Below are 20,719 nucleotides of genomic sequence, written 5' to 3' on the forward strand. Positions count from 1 at the left end.
TAATCACCTAACTTGCTAACTTCACCTTATTGGGCCCCACCCCCACCAAGATTTTGAGTCAATAAATTTGGGGCCCTAGGGGCGCCTGGTTGGCTCAGTCGTTAAGCGTCTGCCTTCAGCTCAGGTCATGGTCCCAGGGTCCTGGGATCGAGTCCTGCATCGGGCTCCCTGCTCGGCAGGGAGCCTGCTTCTCCCTCTGCCCCTCCCCCTGCTTGTGTTCCATCTCTCGCTATGTCTCTCTCTGTCAAACAAATAAATAAAATCTTTTAAAAAAAATAAAATAAATTTGGGGCCCTAAATTATGCATTTTATTTAAAAGCAATAGAATCAGTTGATTCTAAGGAAAGTAATCCAGTACCAAAAAGAAACAAAGTGGAAAGTTTCTGAAAGAGTACTAAAAATGGCTTATCGATACCTTTTGTCTTTTCCTATTATATAATCTTTAGTATGTTACTCAAATTACAATGACACAAATAAATAAAATCTTAAAAAAAAGACATTTATTTATACTCTATATCATTGTTGGTGAAAAATATGAAGGATTAATATGTCACTCTTCAACAATTAGAAATTAGAAATTATCATTAAATATTCAAATCCTTGGACAAAATAAAAACCTTTTTTAAAAGATAATTTTTGCCAAATTACTTTCTGTGAACAAGTATACCCACTATATTGTCATGAAGGTCATGAAACTTCATCAAGTCTATAATAATCAGATATGTAATCATAAAATTCATTTTTCTATTTTTTTTAAAGATTTTTATCTATCCATTTGACAGAGAGAGAGAGAGCAGAAGGCAGAGGGAGAGGGAGAAGCAGGCTCCCCACTGAGCAGGGAGCCCGACATGGGGCTCAATCCCAGGACCCTGGGGATCATGACCTGAGCCAAAGACAAGACACTCAACCGACTAAGCCACCCAGGCGCCCCTCATTTTTCTATTTTTAAAACTTCTGGTTATTAATTCTTTTTAAAAAGTACACATTCAAAGAATATTTCAGGAAAAACAATAACTGGCATTTAAACAAATCTATAATTATGCATTTCATATTTTATATCTTGGCTAAAAATACAATAGACAAAACCCTAATCTGAATATAAAACAAAAAAACAAAGGCTTATGAAGCTAAAAGTCATAATAAAAATGGTTTTACATCATGAGTAATGACAATATTCAATGAGAGTGCTTATCATAAGTTAAACAGTGAGACTATTCAACAAGTATTTAGAAGAAATGACATTTTAAATCTGGAAAAGTTAAATTAACGTTTACTAAAATTAATACTCTGCAATCATTTGGGGTCCTCTGAGGCAAGGTTTATTGCTTTGACTTTATATCTGTTGAAACCTTTGTTAAAAGAGATAAAACAGATAAAATGTTTTATTCCATTCATTTTGCAGATATTTTTAAAATGAGAAAACCAAGGTATCTGATTTCCAAAGAAACAAAGTAAGGGATTTGTTCTAAATGGGGTACTATTAACAGTGGCATAAAATGTCGCAAGCTCCTATTTTTAGAGGAATGAAGAACATGGCATTATACATAGATCCAGTTATTTGTTATCTTATGTTCAATCTATGTTATTTCTTATAAATAAGATCAATACCTATGGAGATAAGTGGATTTAAAAATATTCTACTTTATGTTGAGCAGAGAAGTCTCTACTGGGGGCTTAAGAGATGCCAAACTGCCTACCAATCTAGAGAGAGAAACCAAAAAAACCAAAAATCAAAACCTGATTTGAGAACACTAATATATTAATATATATATAAAATAATATACATTAGAATACACACACACACACATATATATGTGTGGCAAATTTGAGTGATTCAAATAACAGGGGGGTTATTTGGGAAAGGAGACAGTAAGTAGTGATGTTATTTGATTCCATAGTTTCAACTTTCATTTTATAAAAATTCCACGAATTGAAAATATTTCATATATTGAAGTAAATTTCTACTGCTATGTTATGCCAGTTTCTTTAAATTTTAATTCCAGTATAGTTAACAAACAGTGTCATATTAGTTTCAGGCACAGAATCTAGTGATGCAACAATTCTATACAGTACTCAGGGCTCATCATAAGTGTACTCTTCATCCCCTCGACCTAATTTACCCATCCTCCCACCCACCCCCCCTCTGGTAACCATCTGCTTGTTCTCTATAGTTAAGAATCTGTTTTTTGGTTTGTCCCTTTTTCTCTCTGTTCATTTATTTTGTTTCTTAAATTATACATGACTGAAATCATATGGTATTTGTCTTTCTCTGAGTACAATACTTCGCTTAGTATTATACTCTACATCCATCTGTGTTGTTGCAAATGTCATGATCTCATTCTTTCTTATGGCTCAGTAACAGTCCATTGTACATATACGTACCACATCTTCTTTGTCCATTCATCCACTGATGGACACTTGGGCTGCTTCCATAATTTGGCTATTATAAATAATGTTGCAATAAACATAGGGGTGCATAGATCTTTGCAAATTAGTGTTTTCCATATTTTTGGGGTGAATACCCAGTAGTAGGACTGCTGGTTCGTAGGGTAGTTCTATTTTTAATTTTTTTGCGGAACCTCCACACCATCTTCCACAGTGGTTGTACCGTGTGCATTCCCACCAACACTGCAAAAGGATTCCTTTTTCTATACATCCTCACCAATACTTGTTTTTTGTGTTTTTTATTTTAGCCATTCTGACAGGTGTGAGGTGATATTGCATTGTGGTTTTGATTTGCATTTCCTTGATGATTAGTGATGATGAGCATCTTTTCATGTGTCTTCTGGCCATCTGTATGTCTCCTCTGGAGAAATGTCTGTTCATGTCTTATGGCCATTTTTTAATTGGGTTATTTGTTTTGCGGCTATTGAGTTTAATAGGTTCTTTATATATATTATGGATACTAACCCTTTATCAGATGTCATTTGCAAATATCTTCTCTCATTCCATTGGCTGTCTTTAGTTTTGTTGATAGTTTTTTTTTGCTGTGCAGAAAATTTTAATTTTGATGTAGTCCCAACAGTTTATTTATGCTTTTGTTTCCCTTGCCTCAGGAAACATAGCTAGAAAAATGTTGCTGTGGCTGTCAGAGAAATTACTGCTTATGTTGTCTTCTAGGATATTTATGGTTTTAGGTCTCACATTTAGGTCCTTAATTCATTTTGAGTTTATTTTTGTGTATGGTGTAAGAAAGTGGTCTATCTAGTTTCATTCTTTTGCATGTGGCTGTACAATTTTCCCAACACCATTTGTTGAAGAGACTTTTTCCATTGCATATTCTTGCCTCCTTTATCAAAGACTGACTATGTACTTGTGGGTTTATTTCTGTGCCTTCTTTGCTGTTCCACTGACCTGTATTTATTTTTGTGCCAGTACCATACTGTTTTGATTACTATGGCTTTGTAGTATATGATAGGCCAGTATTTAATCATGCATGCCATCAAGTAGCACAAGTAACTCAATCTCATCAAAGATGGCCAAAAACCAAAACAAAACACTGTGCTTTTGGGAGAAAAGAGAGAAAGTAAAGAGCTACTTTCCCACTGTAGTCACACTATTTTGGTGCTTATTTTGAAAGGCCAAAGAACTATCATTAAAATTTCACATATCTAATAGAAATTTAATTTGATTAAGTAGTGATCATGACCACATGCTGACTATTTTGCAAGGTACCTGGTAGATGTTGTGGAGGTGGAGATTGATAAAACATTGTCCTTCACTTTAAGAAACTCATCATCTCCCTGGTGGCAACAGATCCATTTGCTAGCTATAATACAAGGCAGAATAAAAGGCACCAAAAAGAGGTATAAACAACTCACAGTGGGACTAAAGGAACAGAGAAATCACCAGATTCCTGGTCCTTTGTGCCTGGTATCTCTGAAACGAGAGCCCCGCCTCCTCGGTTTTCCCAGAAGAGCTAGGGGAGGAATACTGTCTGAATGTATGGGGCGAAAGCATAGACCAGAGGCCTAAAAAGCTCCTTATAAAGACTTTCCAACAAACCACCTGGATCCGCCCCTCCCCCCGCCTTAGTGGTTCCTTGTGTAGCCAATTACTGAGCCTCTCTGGGGTTCTTCAGCTGTCAGATAATTTCTAGACAGTACAGCCTTTGCAGGCACTTCGATTTGTCTTCCTTTTGTTCTAAGTCATTTACCATTCCTCTATCCAGTCCATGTCTAACAGGCTATGGACTGGGGTTCAGATGTCTCTGAGTTTCAATAAATCTGGGGCAAGTTTCTGGTTGTTCTTGCTGGATTTTCAAAAGGAGAACAGAGTGGAAATGACTTAATTCTTTCATCTTAAAACCTGTCTTGATTACATGATTATTACAATTTCATAACTGAATTGACATTAAGAATATTAAAAATAGGGTGGAAAATTTTAAACTCAAACTATAAGACCCAATCTTTTCTAGACAAATTTTGAACAACGTGGCAAGTAGGGTAGGAGAAGATGCTCTGTGGTTTCAGAAAGCAGAAAGAAACTTCAGTGTTCCCACATCATATCAAGGTGGCCACCGTTCTCCTGAAGCAAAGTACAGTTAGTAAACTACAAGTAATTCAAACCTTCACAAAGATGGTGAACTCTTCCACTTTCTCACTGGCTAACACCAACTTCTTCTGTGCACCTTCTAGGGCCTGCTCACTTTGCAGTGCTAATCCCTGAAGATGCTTAGATGCTGCTGTTTCAATCTCTGCCATTGCAGATTCGGTCTCGCTTACTTTTGATACTAGGAGACTAAGCTTGACATCCTGCAAAAGACCAGTGATCACAGAATAAAAAATCATTCACAAACATATTCGGAAGAGTCAGGTATACATGTCAGGTAAAGAAATGGTTTCATGATTCTCTTTCTATATGTATTTATTTTTATTTGGGTAAAATGGATGGTTGTTTTCATTTATTTTCAATAAAATATCCTGTACACATATTCTCATATATTTATCATCAAAGTTAGTTTATATTTTTAAAAGTTATAAATCATTAAAGACATGGAAGCTATTTTAGGCCAAAAGACCAAATGGAAATATTTAATTAGTTTATAAGGTTAGGTGGATCTGAAAAATTTATATCCACTTAGGCCAGTTCTTTTTTTAAATATTTTTTTAAAGATTTTTATTTATTTATTGAGAGAGAGAGAGAATGGTAGAGAGAGAGCATGAGAGGGAAGAAGGTCAGAGGGAGAAGCAGACTCCCTGCTCAGCAGGGAGCCCAATGCGGGACTCGATCCTGGGACTCCAGGATCATGACCTGAGCCGAAGGCAGTCGCTTAACCAACTGAGCCACCCAAGCACCCTTTTTTTTAAGATTTTATTTATTTGACAGAGAGAGAGCACAAGGAGGGGTAGCGGCAGGCAGAGGGAGAGGGAGAGGGAGAAGCAGGCTCCCCTGCAGAGCAGGGAGCCCAACGTGGGGCTCGATCCCAGGACCCTGAGATCATGACCTGAGCCGAAGGCAGAGGCTCAAACAACTAAGCCACCCAGACGTCCCTCCACTTAGGACCGTCCTTAACAATAGTGTTCATTTAAAAGACATTATCAAGACACAAAATCTGTTTCTCTAATATAGCACTACCTTTAATGTTAAACAAATTCTTAGTGTTTCATGTAGAGATAGAAATGTTCTTTGCTGTTATCTGAAACAATTAAGTTGCTCATAATAGTTTTGGGGAGAAAAAATGACAACTTTAAAAATGAAAAAGATACAGTTATATTCCATTTCTAAGCTAACATGTCCAAAAAACATACCTTTTTTTCTAATTCCTCTTTAGTTTTTTGATACATCTGTTCATACTGTGACTTCTCTTTCACAGCAACACTGAGTCTCTGCTTTAGTGAATCAATTGATACCCTCTTGTTGGAACATTCTTCAGTTAGCGTCTTCACCTACAGTAAAAGCATAAAGGGACCTGTTATTGGTTAAGGCATCCTCGTCGAATGCTCCATTTGTTTCAACAGAAACCAAAACGAAGTCATGAATAAATCTAATTTCGTTTTCTTGTAAATGATATCAAATTTAAATAAATAAAAGTTAAAAAATGATAACAAATTCAAGTATAAGGTTTGTAGCACTCATATTATGAATGAGACAAAAATCCTTAAATCAATAACAAAACAAAAAATGCACAAAAAAGGATGAATGCTGGTATGTGTGGTCTGCCTAATAATATAGTACTAATGTTAACTATGTTTCCTTTAATTACTAACCTAAACTTCCTTAAGCAGGGGATGGTTGTCTTTGATTCTTAAACAAGCCAAGTCATGGGTAACTTTCAGTTATAACCATATAACATGTACTTTTTAGGATAAAATTAAATAAGTGATGCAACATATTTACTATCCATCTGAAAGAAGAAATAGTTTCTCTTTATTTGCTTAATGCCACTAAAGATATATAATTACTTATACAAAGATTCTAAGACTATATCTGGAATCAAAGTTTAAAAATCAGCAATATTTAAATAACACTGAAAAAAAAACCTATAGGAAGTAATTATAATTTATGTGGGTGTGTGGAGGAGAAAAAGAAGAAAATCCATGTGCATTTGTCTTGCTCACGTAAAATTTTCTCTCTTAAATCCATCTGAGCTAACAGATACTTACATTTTTATCTCCAACAAGGAAAGTAGGGAGATGCTCCCTCTGGAGTGGATAACATTTAGTGAATGCCAAAGCACAAGCTGCTTTATGAGTTGTGCAAATAGCACCTTTTTAAAAACAAAAACAAAAACAACAACAACAAAAAATCTCTTAGTCAGGAAATTGCTGATTTCTACTTTGGGGTCAGGTATGCAACTATGTTAAATACAACTCTCTTCCTAAGTGTAGAGAAGGAAAAAGTACACTTTTTAAAAAATTGTGGTAAGTACATTTTTTTAAAGAACTTCTGGTAGTTATTAGTTATCACCTTTTTCATTTAAAAATATATGCTTCATTCGATCATTATAAATGTTAGTAAATTAAATAAAGCAAATAAAATAATTTTAAATTTTATAAACTTTAAAATGCTGAATAAAATGTAATTATATACTGCAAAACATTGAAGGTTTTTAAATTTAAATTCGATTATCTTCTCATGGTATGTTCACAAATATAAAAAGAGAATGTGTGGCTATGTTATGTATGAGATTTGAGTCTTGAATTTTAAAACAAATAATGTACTTTCAGAGCAAATAATGTAATTATATAACAGTACACATATTCTATGAACATTTTCTATAAATTTAATAAGATTGGATACTCAAGAACGCAAGAGGGAAATGACTTTTTTTCAGTGTCAGAGAACATAAAAGTTAATACCTTTTTTTCAAGATTTTCTAACATTTCATTAATACTCTCATTACTTTCCAGATTTACTTTCTGTCGAAATTTCAAGTCCTCTATCAAATGTCTTTTCATGGTTATATCCCTCTCCATTCGAGACATCCTTGAAAGGGAAAAATAACATTTTATTGAGAGTGATAGAAAATATTTCAACAGTGATTATATGATAGTCTTACATATTACCCAGTGTTATACCTACTGTTAATTTTTAAATGCTATCTGATATTATTTGCAAATAAGATAATTGCATGAGATGAAATATTACTCTATGAATACTCTGAGTTTTTATAAAATCTATAATCCAGTTGTCACTGGTAATTATTGTATTATATATATGCATTAGGACATAAAAAATAGAAGAACTGAGAAAGATTGACAAAATTTATGAAAAATTAAAATTGTTATATTTAAATTATATTTTTGCATTGCTAAGAAAAATCAAACATATTTGGAGATCATGAACAAGTCTAACACTGATAGGAAACAATTCTATACCTTAATATACAAATGTAAAAATTTTACGCCATCATATAGAAACACAATAACCTTAGGCATGGTAGCTTCTAATTTAATATCATTTGCGATTGGACTGACCAATCAGCGTAGCTTCCGTGGATCGCGTGTATAAAATGGCAGCTGAGGCGACTACTCCTAGTCCTGCCCAATAGTAACAGGCAACATTGGCCACGTGCTTGCTGTGTGTCGAGCTCTGTTACAAGTGCTCTACACGCACTCATTCAAGCCTCACAAGAGGCTTTTTATGAGCGAATGCCATTAAACTGCGATGCAGAGCTAGCAGGTCGAGAAGCCAGGGTTCAAAGAACGTTTCTCTAGAGCCCTCACTCTTAAATAGTAAACAAGACTGCCTCTTAGGCTCATAAATAAACCTGGAGATATTCTGTTTAAAAAATTAACCAATCTTTTAGTCTAGTCGTTTCGTCTGGGAATATCACTTCTAAGTGATCTTCACTTAAATGTGGTATATGCGTATGTACACGAGATATATAGACATATATAGATAGATTTCTCAAATTATCAACGACAGACCGGCATTCTATCTAAACATGTTATCATCCCTAAGCTCTAATAATATATCTATAAAAGATACAGAAAGGAAGTCATTTTGATTCCGTGAGAAAGGACATTTCAATCCCCTTTTTGTTAATAAACACATAAAGTACAAACTTTCGTAATCTACCTTTTATTTTAGAGAAAAGCAAAACTGTCCTTTTTTCCACCTTAGCTCTATAATGTTAGGCATTAAATCCAATAGAAGATCTACATATATATCTGCCAAATAATTACCACATTTCATAAGTTTTCTGTTTGTAGTCTTTAGGTCATTAATTTATATACATTCAAAATTAAATGTTTAAGAACGAAAACCTAACTTTACATATTCTTACTCTAAATAAAAAATAGCAAATCGTTTGCCATCGACCATGCTTATAGGTAATATTCCTTAAGCTTTCAACTTACTGAGGTTTAAACATGAACTAAGGAAGGAAAACTTCATTTTGAACATGGGGTATTGTTTCTTGGGTGCAATGTTTAATAGAGTTAACTACCACTAGATGGCACCAAATACAATGGAGAAAAATATCAAGACCATACTTTTCATGCATCTCCTTTATGTGTTCTTCTTTTGCTAGGAGTTCAAATTTCAGAGACTTGACATTTGATGACTGTTTAGTGAGTTCATTAGTTGCATTCTAGATTAAAAATACACATAAAGTCAAATACACCTTTCAATTTTTGGTGGAATGCAGCATACAAATAAATGCCATTCTCATGAAGAGTGTTAAGTTTACAAAATTATGGTTATAATTTAAAAGGACATTTTAATATTTTTAAATGCTTTATTTCATGTTTTAATAGAAGTACTATGACACACTAAAATTTTCATATAACATACCAAAACCACAGAAGAATGCCATTGTATAACAACTGTAAGAAGTACATACCCAAAATACACATATGGGAAATATGGCTTGTCTTTGTAAAATGTAACTGTACGTGTGGTTAATTTAGTATTTTAATGGGTTAAGAAGATCACTTAAAATGAATGGTGGGGTTTAACAAGAACCCCCATAACAGACCAAATATGGTCACAAATGCTCTGCAGCTCCTCCCATTAGGAGGTTAGATTCATCTTCCAACCCTTTCAGTCTGGTCTGGCCTGTGATTTGCTTTGACCAAAAAAAAATGCGGCAGAAATGACATTACGCAAGTACCAGATCTGGGCCTCAACCCTGCAGCTTGCACTTTCGCCCTCTTGGAATGCTGCCTGGGATCACCTTGCAGGGAAGACAGCGGAAAGGCCATGCGGAGGACAGAGGTATCTGAGCAGACGGTCTGCAGACCAACTGCTGGGCTGCGAGTGAGGCTATCTTGGAACTTCCAGGCCAGATAAATCCTTGAGTTAAAATTTGAGTGCAGGCACAGGAGAGAACTCAGAAGACAGAAGCCAAGGAACTGCCCAGTCCAACCCACTGGATCACAAGAATCAATAAACTGCTGCTCTTGTTTAAGATTTGTTAGACAGGGACAGATAACTGATAGGGAATTTTACTAATACTCAATACTTCCTTACCTGAATTTATTAATAATACTAAGTATTATTAAAGTATCTATGCATAAACATCAGTTTGTCAAAGCAAAACAGCTTTATGGTATTTGCTGACTACACAGCCCAGGAGCCAGAGGTAGGAACTGGAGTGTCAGGAACCCTAACTTTTAATTTGGACTCAAGTTCCAAGTGAACATGTAATCTGAGATATTACCTAGTGTTTTCGATATTACAGTTTCTCCACCTACAAGATAGTGTTAACACACATTAATTAATTTGCTAAAATTTTAAAATATTAATATAAATAGAATAAAATATGATAGCTTTAAAATATTTGGAGTAGTTATTTTGCTAATCTTTCTAGTATTTACAATCATTTCTGTTAGAACTATTCCCGGCTTTGACTATGTCATACTAAAAAAATGCAAATTTGAAAAGATGAAACCATTAATCACACCATGTAAATATGAGTCAAATTCATTAGTCAGACTTTAAAATATCTCACTGGTACAGCATATGTAAATGCAAAATTTGAAATAATTTTAATTTTTACAATAAATACATAAATTTTCTTAAAAATTCAAGACTACGTCAACATGGCAAGAGTATTGAATGTGAAAAATTTTGATTAAGTGGGGTCCTCTGGGTGGCTCATTAGTTAAGTGTCTGACTCTTGATTTTGGCTCAGGCCATGATCACAGGGTTGCGGGATCGAGTCCCATGTCATGTTCTGGGGTGGAGCTTGCTTAAAACTCTCTTTCTCTCCCTCTCCCAATGCTCCCCACTTTCCCAATCTCTCTCTCTCTTGCTCTCTCTCGAAAAAATAAATAAAATAAAAGTTAAAAAAATTTTTTTGATTGTTTGTATAATGCAATCTAAATTTCCACCATATTTGACGTATATTGCCAGAATAAGATATTCCACACTAGTGAATTTAGGAGCTAACTGAAGCTTTTGCTTTAATCATTAATCTTAAATTCTCTCTGGAATGATTGTTCACTCATTTAGAAAGATAAACATCCAAAGTTACATTAAGCATTGTAAGAGTGATACTTCAATATAGTGACATTATAAATATTATCACTGTATTAATTATACATGTTATCTTGCTATACTATATCATCACTATGTCATTATATTGTCATGGCTTTTGGAACTATTATGATATAAAAGGCTACTGACCCTTACTCTAAATGGTCCCAAACTGCTGTTATTCCCATTTTGTATTTTCACCTTAACATTTTATTTTCTTTTTCTCTTTGTCAGTCCCTTGGTCAAAATTTCTTGCTTCTGTCATCCAAATTCCTGCCTAAAAACAATAGTCTGGCCCTTGAATATGCTAGTTCTAATCTGTTGCTTCTGAGGTATTTTCTGCTGAGAAGTTTAACAAAGAGACTTATTAAAGCTGTATTTAAAATAAAAGATAAAAGTCAGTAAATGAAGCCTGACAGTATCTTCAGTGGAATAAATCAAGTCGATTTTAAGGTAGTTGTTTGATTCTTTCTGTTTTTAGACTTAAGGCTGTTATTTTAGGTGACTGAAAATGCTGTAAGTCTGACTTATGGAAAGTTGAGGGATTACTGAATTATAGTAAATAAAACAACACCAGCTTGATATATACTTTTGCCAGTATCTCTAAATCTCACAGCCATTTCATTTGATCCTTAAAAATCCTTATGAAGTGGGTAGAAGGTATCCCTGCTTTAGACCTCCGGAGAAATTATTTCCTCAGTCTGGTCCCATAAGAAGTTAGTGCACAAAGAGTGATCAAAACCCAGGGCCTCTAACATTTTCCATTTCTACTATACAATACTTATCTGCAGCATGACCTCAAATCTGGAGTAAAACATATATTTCAAAAAATGTCACAATGGCAAGAATCCATCGTGGTTAGAGCTTTCCTAAGTTTATTAAACTTTTTCTTTTTTTTAAATTGCAGAGTGCTGAGTAAAGGCATGGACTCTGAAGTCAGATAGATTGAGTTCTAATTTCGGTTCTATCACTTAGTAGTTCAGTTGACCTTGGACAATTAATTTATCCTGTGTCTCTGCTTTCTCAACAGTAAAATAGAGTCATAGACTTTATCTCACAGGACAGAAATGAGGTGTTTTTTAAGATTTTATTTATTTATTCGAGAGAGAGAGAGAGAGAGAAGGAGAGAGCACAAGCAGGGGAAACGGCAGGCAGAGGGAGAAGCAGATCCCCGCTGAGCAGGGAGCCCGATGTGGGGCTCGATCCCAGGACCCTGGGATCATGACCTGAGCTGAAGGCAGACGCTTAACTGTCTGAGATACCCAGCCGCCCCTAGAAATGAGGTTTAAATGAGTTAATATTTCTAAAGGACTTAGAACCAGCCTGGCAATAGTTTACCTATAAAGGAATAGTAGTTTAAAAGCTACAATGCTTCATTATTGACCTCCTGGAAAACTGGAAGAGAACATGCTCTATACCAAAGGAATGCTTTCAACAATCAGGAAGTCAAAGAATCACAAATACAAACTGAAGTACTAGTCAATTCAAATTGTATAAATAACTACAAATACACTAAATATAAATAACATATATATATATATATGTATGTATATACCATCCACTGGAAGGAATTTGTACATCTCTAAATATTTGATTATTGATCTATATAAAGTTGGGTACCTTGAAGAAACATGTATAATGTAGGTAAAAATGAAGATAGAGAAAATACACATGAGCACTCAAATGATACTGAATGTACCATGTGTATCAGAGGTACACCTAAGAATTTACACAGAAAAGTCTAAAATTAATTGGATAAAATAAAAAAAGACATATGTAAACTTTAATATATTCAAATCTTTTTTAAAAATTTTTAAATTAACATATAATGTATTTGTTTCAGAGGTACAGGTCTGTGATTCAAGAGTCTTACACAATTCACAGCGCTCACCATAGCACATAACCTCCCCAGTGTCCATCACCCAGCCACCCCATCCCTCCCAACCCCCACCACTCCAGCAACCCTCAGTTTGTTTCCTGAGATTAAGAATTCCTCATATCAGTGAGATCATATGATACTTGTCTTTCTCTGATTGACTTATTTCGTTTAGCCTAATACCCTCTAGTTCCATCCACGTTGTTGCAAATGGGAAGATTTCATTTTTTTGATGGCTGCATAATATTCCATTGTATTAATATATTCAAATCTAACCAGTTTTTTCTTAATTAAGCATAAAAACATCAACTAGAAAGAAGTTATTTCTTGGAAAATTATTATGTTAGCAATTTGATATCTGTCATGGGTTGAATTGTATCCCCTCAAAATCTGTATGTTGAAGTCTTAACCCCAGTACCTCAAAATGTGACTGTATTTGGATAAGGCCTTTAAAGAGGTAATTAAAGTAACATGAGGTCATACGGGTTGGACCTTTAACCAATATGACTGGTATCTTATTAGAAAGAGAGTTAAAACAGATCACACAGACTCAGAGATGACCATGTGAGGACACAGCAAAGAAGGTGGCCATCTAGAAGCTAATGAGAGAACCTACAACCTATGGATACCTTGATCTTGGACTTGGAGACTCCAGAACTATGAGGGACAAAAATTCCATTACTTAAGCCATGCAGTCTGCGGTATTTTGTTAGAGCAGACCTAGCAAACTAATCAAATATCAAAACAAAAATTTGTAGTAGCAGAGTGTATTATGTACCTTAAGGTACTGGTCTTCTAAGGTACTTCCATCTTAAAACATGAAGCAAGACAGAGGTCAAGATTTATCCTTTCTGTCCCTAGGTAGCCTGGTCAGTGTCCTAGGACTCCAGGCTAGATATGGACACTTCACTTCAAACGTACATCTAAATTACTCCAGGCATTCTCATAGTCTTATCTTTGTGACTCACACATTCCTCTAAAATACAGAGAGATTTATATATGGGTGCAAACTTACACCATGGGAAACCATAATGTAAACAACCTAGAGATATTGATATGGGTCTATTATTTCCAAAAATTATGTTAGACCATTTCATAGCAAGTAAAACCAAGTAAGTAAAATATAAGTCAGCATAAAGCTATTAACCACTTTAAAAATCTTAGAAGTCAGATTAGGTATTATTGGATCCAACATTCTATTTTATCTTGGTCAAAACTAAAGCTGTATGAGGAGCCTGAAGACTTAAGTATAAGAGGAATCACAGAATTGTGAATCAAAGTCTCTGTAGTAGATATAGGTAAGATCAAAGAGTATCTCAATGATTTTATCTTCTGTATAGAAACCTAACACTGAAATGGTCAGTTTTAGTCCACTTTTTCAAAACAAATGCATTTTAAGAAAAGATGTATGCACTAAAGCTTGTACCACTATTTTTTCTCATATTTCTATTATGTAAGGTATTTAAACTTATAAAATGTAGTGGTTGAGGCAAGTTCTGCACATAAAAACTCTAAAGAAGACAATATTCAGGAAATATCTAAATTAATGCCACTGTGTATATCTGATTATTAACAAAGCAAAATATTTTCAAGTAATGATACACTCATTTACTTTAAACTTTATCCTATTTTATCCTCTTAGTAATCCTTCATTTAAAGATACTATTGGAGAGAGGACATATCATATTTTGAATTAAAAACTGAGTCTATTTGATAATTCAATATTCTACTACCCTTTTTTTTTTCTTTTAACAGTCATAGCTACTCTGTTCCTAATGTATTATGTGCATTTCCAACCAGAACTTACTTTCTAGTGACTCTCATTATAGTGATGGTCCCACACACACTGTCCTTTTAGCTCCCAGCTAGCAATACCCGCCAAACAAAATAATTAAATACGTGAGGAATAAACGAGCTTGTGTTAAACAGTATGAAAATGAACTTTCCAATTAAATATCACAAATCCTGTTTCTTACAAGGTAATTCTATTTAAACTGAGGCCAGCCTTATTTTTAAGTTGTTGATAGTTTCAACTGGACTTAGATGGTATTCTTTACAAAGAAAAGGAACACCCCTTTTTACTCTTATTCTCAGGTTTAACTTGCTAAAATCTATTAAACCAACCATCTTTGTTCTGTGCTTCTCCCCACCCCCCCATAATTTCTCTCGTCCTTCCTCATGTGTAGAGGGAAGCAATTCTATTTATGTTGACACACTAAAGTTTGAAAGGAATTCTGTGCAGTGGAGGGAGGGATGGAGGGTAGAGGGGAGTTCAGTAATGGAAGAGAAATGACAATGGCCAGTTTCTATCACCTTCTAAATTAGGATTTCATGGTGTCTTCTCATTTTCTCAGAGAATAGTGTTAGAAGTCACCATATAAGAAACTACAAGGCTAAAAGAGAATGATGAGGCCAAATATAGTATTAATAACTTTTGGATTATTTATACCATAATTTACCCTTACTAGTAGAATTAAATTAGAATCAATATAAACATGTCTTTAAGGATTCACTAACTTAATATATGTTTTCATGTTTAATAAAATTTATAATCACCTTTAATTTACACTGCAATTGCTTCATCTCCAAATCCATGCTCCTTGAAGGACCAAGTGATGTGACCTGTATCCGTGGAACTATCACCCGGGAAACTTCTTCTGCCAAACTTGTGATTTCAGATGAGGACTCCAATTTCCTCAGCAAGTCTTCTTTTTCCCTCCGAAGCCCAGCCAAATCAAAATTTAGCTTCTTTTTAAAAAAGAAAATAAATATAAATGTATTATAAAAGTAATTACTTTTAACCTAACATTTATCAGCATAAAATTCTGATGCTAAAGAAAAAAGTGAAATTAATTCTAAAAATAGTTATTATATAAACTTTACAGAAATCATAATTCCTACTAGTTTTTGCTTAAGGTTGTAGTGCTTGGAAAGGTTAAAACAACATGGGCCGGCTGTACCCAGCATCTTTTGGTTGGCTGGTCTTCACTCATGATGTGCTATTTCTTTGACTTCACATATACATGGCTGAGCCAGAGATTCACGTATTTGATAACCTTGACTTCAGGACTGATGTACTTGACTGGTAAAAGCCAAGCTGGAGCAGGACAGGGTAACAGATGTTAGTTGTTTATTCCACTGGGTAGGTCTTACCATCCTCTATGGCAGCCAAAACGCTTCTCATTTAGTAACATAAATGTTAAGTCCAATTAGCAGAAGAGGCTTATTAGAGATTTAGTTCAAATAAATAGTGTGCAAACAAATTTGCTCAGTATTACGCATCTGATTGATAGTTGACAAGTCCTCTTTGTAATGTTCACATAGAACTGCACTAAACTCCTTACATTTGAATTTTTTAATGACATCAACATTTTACTAAAAGACATACTGATAATGTTTTTATGAAATAGTGTAAAAGAAATGGTCTTAATGTCAACCCTTCTCGTTCACCAATCTGCAGTCAGCAGAATGTCACCAAGCTATAATGGCATAACAACTCGGAGCTCCTTAAGAGGATAACTGCAGTACTATTTTATTATTCCAGAGAAGCTTATAATATGGTAGTTTAACATAAGGAACAATTACATAAAATGGTACTGAAATCTCTCAGGGGGCAAAAAATCTTAGTGAAAAATTCTAATGAGAAACAGCAAAAGATGTAGCCAACATGTACAGTAATATAAATATGGGACATCAGTTATCTAAGTATTAACACTATATTTAAACACAACTTTTACGAACTATACCAATAATTGCCTATGTATTTGTGTATATATGTCTATACTGTTAAGTATAAATAGTTCAGATATTGGATTCAAAACTAGGGCTTGATATATTTGATATTAGATTATATTTTGGTAGCATAAAAAGTATGTTTTGGTGAAAAAAAATTCTTTGATTATATTTGAACTTATTTTTTTTTAAGATTTATTTATCTGAGAGAGAGAGAGAGCAAGAGAGCATGCACACTCAGGGGAGGGGAAGACGGAAAGGAGAGAGAACCCCAAGCAGACTCCAGTTGAGTGCGGAGCCCGAGGGGTTGGATCCCATGATGGACGAGATTGAGACCTGAGCAGAAACCAAGAGTTGGAAGCTTAACTGACTGCTCCACCCAGGTGCCCCTCTTTGATTATATTTGAACTTATAATCTAAAGGTATGGTTCTGTATATTTTCAGGAAATATTCATTCATGAATTGTATCAAAGTTACCTAAATAATATCTAAAAGCAAACTCATAATTTCCCTAACCCTGAAATCTTCTTAGTTATTTTCCAAGCTTGAATCCATCTCCCTCGTTTATTGTCATGTTCTATAAATTATGTCATGTTCTATAAATTATGTCATATTTCTCACATTCACTCCCTCTGCCACTTTCTTAATGAAGACTCTCACTATCCCACGAAGACCACTGCAAAAGCCCTTCCCCTCCCTGCAGCCCTTCCTATTTTTAAACCATCTTTTATATAACTTTCTAAAACAACATCGACCTCTTAATCCCTCATTCAAAAAGCCTTCAGGGGGTTTCTCACCCCAGTAGAATAAAGCTCAGATGTTTGTGGTTTTCATAAGGCTCTCTAAGATTTAGCTTCAATTTGTGTTTCAGCCAAACATCATCTGAAGTCAAACCTGCCTGCCATACCCCAAACCTGTCTGCCATTTCTACATCAATGACTCTACACTTGGCATCTTCTACCACTGAAATTTCACTCATGCTTAAAAAACAGCTTAGTATTTCCTCCTTTATGAAGCCTTCTGTTCTTTCCCTTCTTCTTTTTCTTCAACAAGTAGCTTCTCCATTCTCTTAGCTCCCATAGCACTGTGTCTATTCTTCAACCATGAACCCTAGTAAGTCCTTGAGAGAGGACTGTGCCTTTTTCCCCAGGGTGTCTAAAAAAATGCCTTCTGTATAGTAAGAACCAAAAGAAAGGCACAATAGACAAACTGTGGAAGGAACCAAGATGCCCTTTAACAGATGAATGGATGAAAAAGATGTGGTACATATATACAATGGAATATTACTTAGTCATCAGGAAGGATGAATACCCACCATTTGCAATGACATGGAGGGAACTGGAGGGGATTATGCTAAGTGAAATAGGTCAAGCAGAGAAAGACAATTATCATATGGTTTCACTCATATGTGGAACATAAGGAATAGAGCAGAAGACCACAGGGGAAGGGAGGAAAAACTGAATGGGAAGAAATCAGAGAGGGAGACAAACCATGAGAGACTCTGGACTCTGGGAACCAAACTGAGGGTTACAGATAGGAGTGGGGTGGGGGGTTGGGGTAACCGGGTGATAGGCACGTGTTGGGATGAGCACTGGGTGTTATACGCAACTAATGAATCATTGAACACTACAACAAAAACTCATGATGTATTATATGCTGGCTAACTGAACATACTTAAAAAAAAAAAAAAAGGTTCCAAAAATTGAAATCTCCCTATTTGTAGCATGGATGGTGCTATGAAGACACATTGATTTCAGCTCATATTTACAATCTTTCTATTAGTTTATCACTATATAAATTAAAATACACTTTTATTAGTAAAGTAATATTGTCAGTGTTTACTTACGTAGTATGCACTGGAGCATTTATCAATCCCAAAGTGAATGCTATGCATCTAAATTAGACTTTCTAAGATTTTAATTTGGTATGACATAACTCATGGCTACAATTCTATGTGGAATCTCAGGCAACACAGAAAACTCTACTTTGATGAGGCTCTTTTCTTCCCACGAATAGTCCCGGTAGCTTCTCTCATTTGTTAAACTCGTATGACATTAGATTTCTGTCTATTCCTTCCACAGCAGTAGATCCTAACACTATAAATAAATCCTTCATGGAGGAAAGACCAAGCCAATAAATATAGTTCTCTAAAAGACATGCATAGCAGATTTTAACTTTAATCTGACAGTATAAAAATTTATTAAATGAAGAAACACTGAAATTATGGAGACTGTAAATCACATGACTTGTAATTTATTAAATATAAATCATATTTTAATTAACCAATATTTAAAATCTAAAATCTTTAAAATGTATTTCCAATATAATTATACATGCCCAGAAAAGCTACAGGGCATGTGTTGAAATAGAAGAAATAAACAAATCATATATTCCATCAGGTTGGAGTCCTTTTTTTTTTTTAAAGATTTTATTTATTTATTTGAGAGAGAGAGAATGAGAGATAGAGAGCACGAGAGGGAAGAGGTTCAGAGGGAGAAGCAGACTCCCTGCTGAGCAGGGACCCTGATGCGGGACTCAATCCTGGGACTCCAGGATCATGACCTGAGCCGAAGGCAGTCGCTTAACCAACTGAGCCACCCAGGCGCCCAGTTTGGAGTCTTTTATCCCTTAGAATTTTGGACAAATAATGATGGCCCTATTACTAACTTCTCTCAGTTTAAACATCCTATTTCTTATTTGAGAAATGCTACAGATAAGACAAGAAGCATGAATAACTTTCTTTTGTGTACACTTGGCTTGGCATGTGAGACTACTTGTGGTGACCTCGTTAGAAGGAGAGTATGCTTAAAATTTACCAATAAATTAAGATTACCCTTAAAATTGTTGCTTTTCTCTTTTATCAAAAGCATGATCCTATTTCTATATTAATACTTTACCACCTCCAAACATTTAAAATATATGTCATTTATATTAAAACCATAAATAATAATAAAACACATGGAGAGTCATAATTTCTGGATTTTAGCTTTGGATCTACTGCTTACCAGTTCAGTGTGATGCTAATTAGCACTTGACATTGTTTCCTCATTTAATAACAGAGATGATGTTTGTCTACCTAGCAAAGGTCATTTTGAGGGCAGATTTTTTTTAAAGAATTACGACAGCACTTGGTAAATTTTAAATTTACAGCACTACTGTTAGCACTATCTTGCGGTAAATGCTACCATAAAGCATATGAGAAGTACCTTAAAGGCTGAGAACCTGGATTTTAAAAAAAACTTTGTGACATACATAAAATATTAAGTATATATATAAACATATACAAAAAATTCCTCCCTTAAAGAGAACCTGGATTTTAAAAAAAAACTTCGTGATATATATAAAATGTTAAGTATACATATAAACATATACAGAAAATTCCTCCCTTAAAAGATATATCAATCTTTTAAAAGTCTATTTCAATTTAAAAGTTGACTTCACTGAGAATAAGTACTGAGATTTGTATTGATTTATGTGTAGTCAATTACTCTAACCAAAGCTTATAAAGTAGAACTTAACACTATAAAGTTTAAAACTAGACCCTAGTTATTATTTATTTAAATAGAACACTGAAGAAGCATAAGTCTCTGAGAAGGAAAGAACCCTCTAAGCAACTGTAAGAAGAAACAAAATATATTGAAGAATTCATTCTTCAGTAAGGAGCTCTGGGGTAGGCAGAATCCTCAGATGACCCCCAATGACCCACGCCCTGTAAAATACCCTTCCCTTGTATGTGGGTGAGACCTGCGAATATAATGAGCTATCACTCCCATGATTATATTATTTGTGTATGTTAATATGCAAAAGGCATTCTTTAAATTATGGTCCCTAATCACATGACTTTGAGTCAATCAAAAGCAAAATTATCCTGGCTGGTCCTGACCTAATCAGGCAAGGCCTTTACAAGAAATCCAGGGGCTCCCCTGAGGTCAGAGAGATTCTTCTGCTGGCCTTGAAGAAGTTAAGTGGCCATCTTATGAGAGGATTGTGGAGGGGGTAATAAGACAAGAACCTAAGGAAGGCCTCAGGAACTGAGAATGGTCCTTGACTGGCAGTCAACAAGAAAACCAGGAACTCAGTCCTATAATCACAAGGAACCGAATTTTTCCAACAAACACATGAGCTTGGAAGAAAAGCCTGAGCTCCGGAAAGGAAGCCAGCCTGGAAGACACACTAATGTGACAT

At 34.8% G+C, this 20,719-nt stretch overlaps 1 protein-coding gene across 5 annotated transcripts in view; it reads right to left on the reverse strand.

The window, feature by feature from the left end:
* Positions 1 to 20,719, reverse strand: part of CNTLN (centlein) — a 297,557-nt gene that overhangs the window by 24,866 nt on the left and 251,972 nt on the right. For 4 of the 5 annotated variants that reach the window (XM_027616502.2, XM_027616503.2, XM_027616501.2 and 1 more), the window contains exons 19-23: positions 15,359 to 15,550; positions 8,940 to 9,037; positions 7,302 to 7,428; positions 5,751 to 5,888; positions 4,569 to 4,754 (exon numbers count right to left, since the gene is read on the reverse strand). In XM_027616502.2, the coding sequence (XP_027472303.2) occupies positions 4,569 to 4,754; positions 5,751 to 5,888; positions 7,302 to 7,428; positions 8,940 to 9,037; positions 15,359 to 15,550 (741 nt within the window). Of the gene's footprint in view, positions 1 to 3,675; positions 3,770 to 4,568; positions 4,755 to 5,750; positions 5,889 to 7,301; positions 7,429 to 8,939; positions 9,038 to 15,358; positions 15,551 to 20,719 lie in introns of all 5 variants that reach the window. The other variant, XM_027616505.2, reaches the window with a different exon arrangement.

Source organism: Zalophus californianus, chromosome 13, assembly GCF_009762305.2.
Source record: "Zalophus californianus isolate mZalCal1 chromosome 13, mZalCal1.pri.v2, whole genome shotgun sequence".
NCBI classification, from domain to species: Eukaryota; Metazoa; Chordata; class Mammalia; order Carnivora; family Otariidae; genus Zalophus; species Zalophus californianus.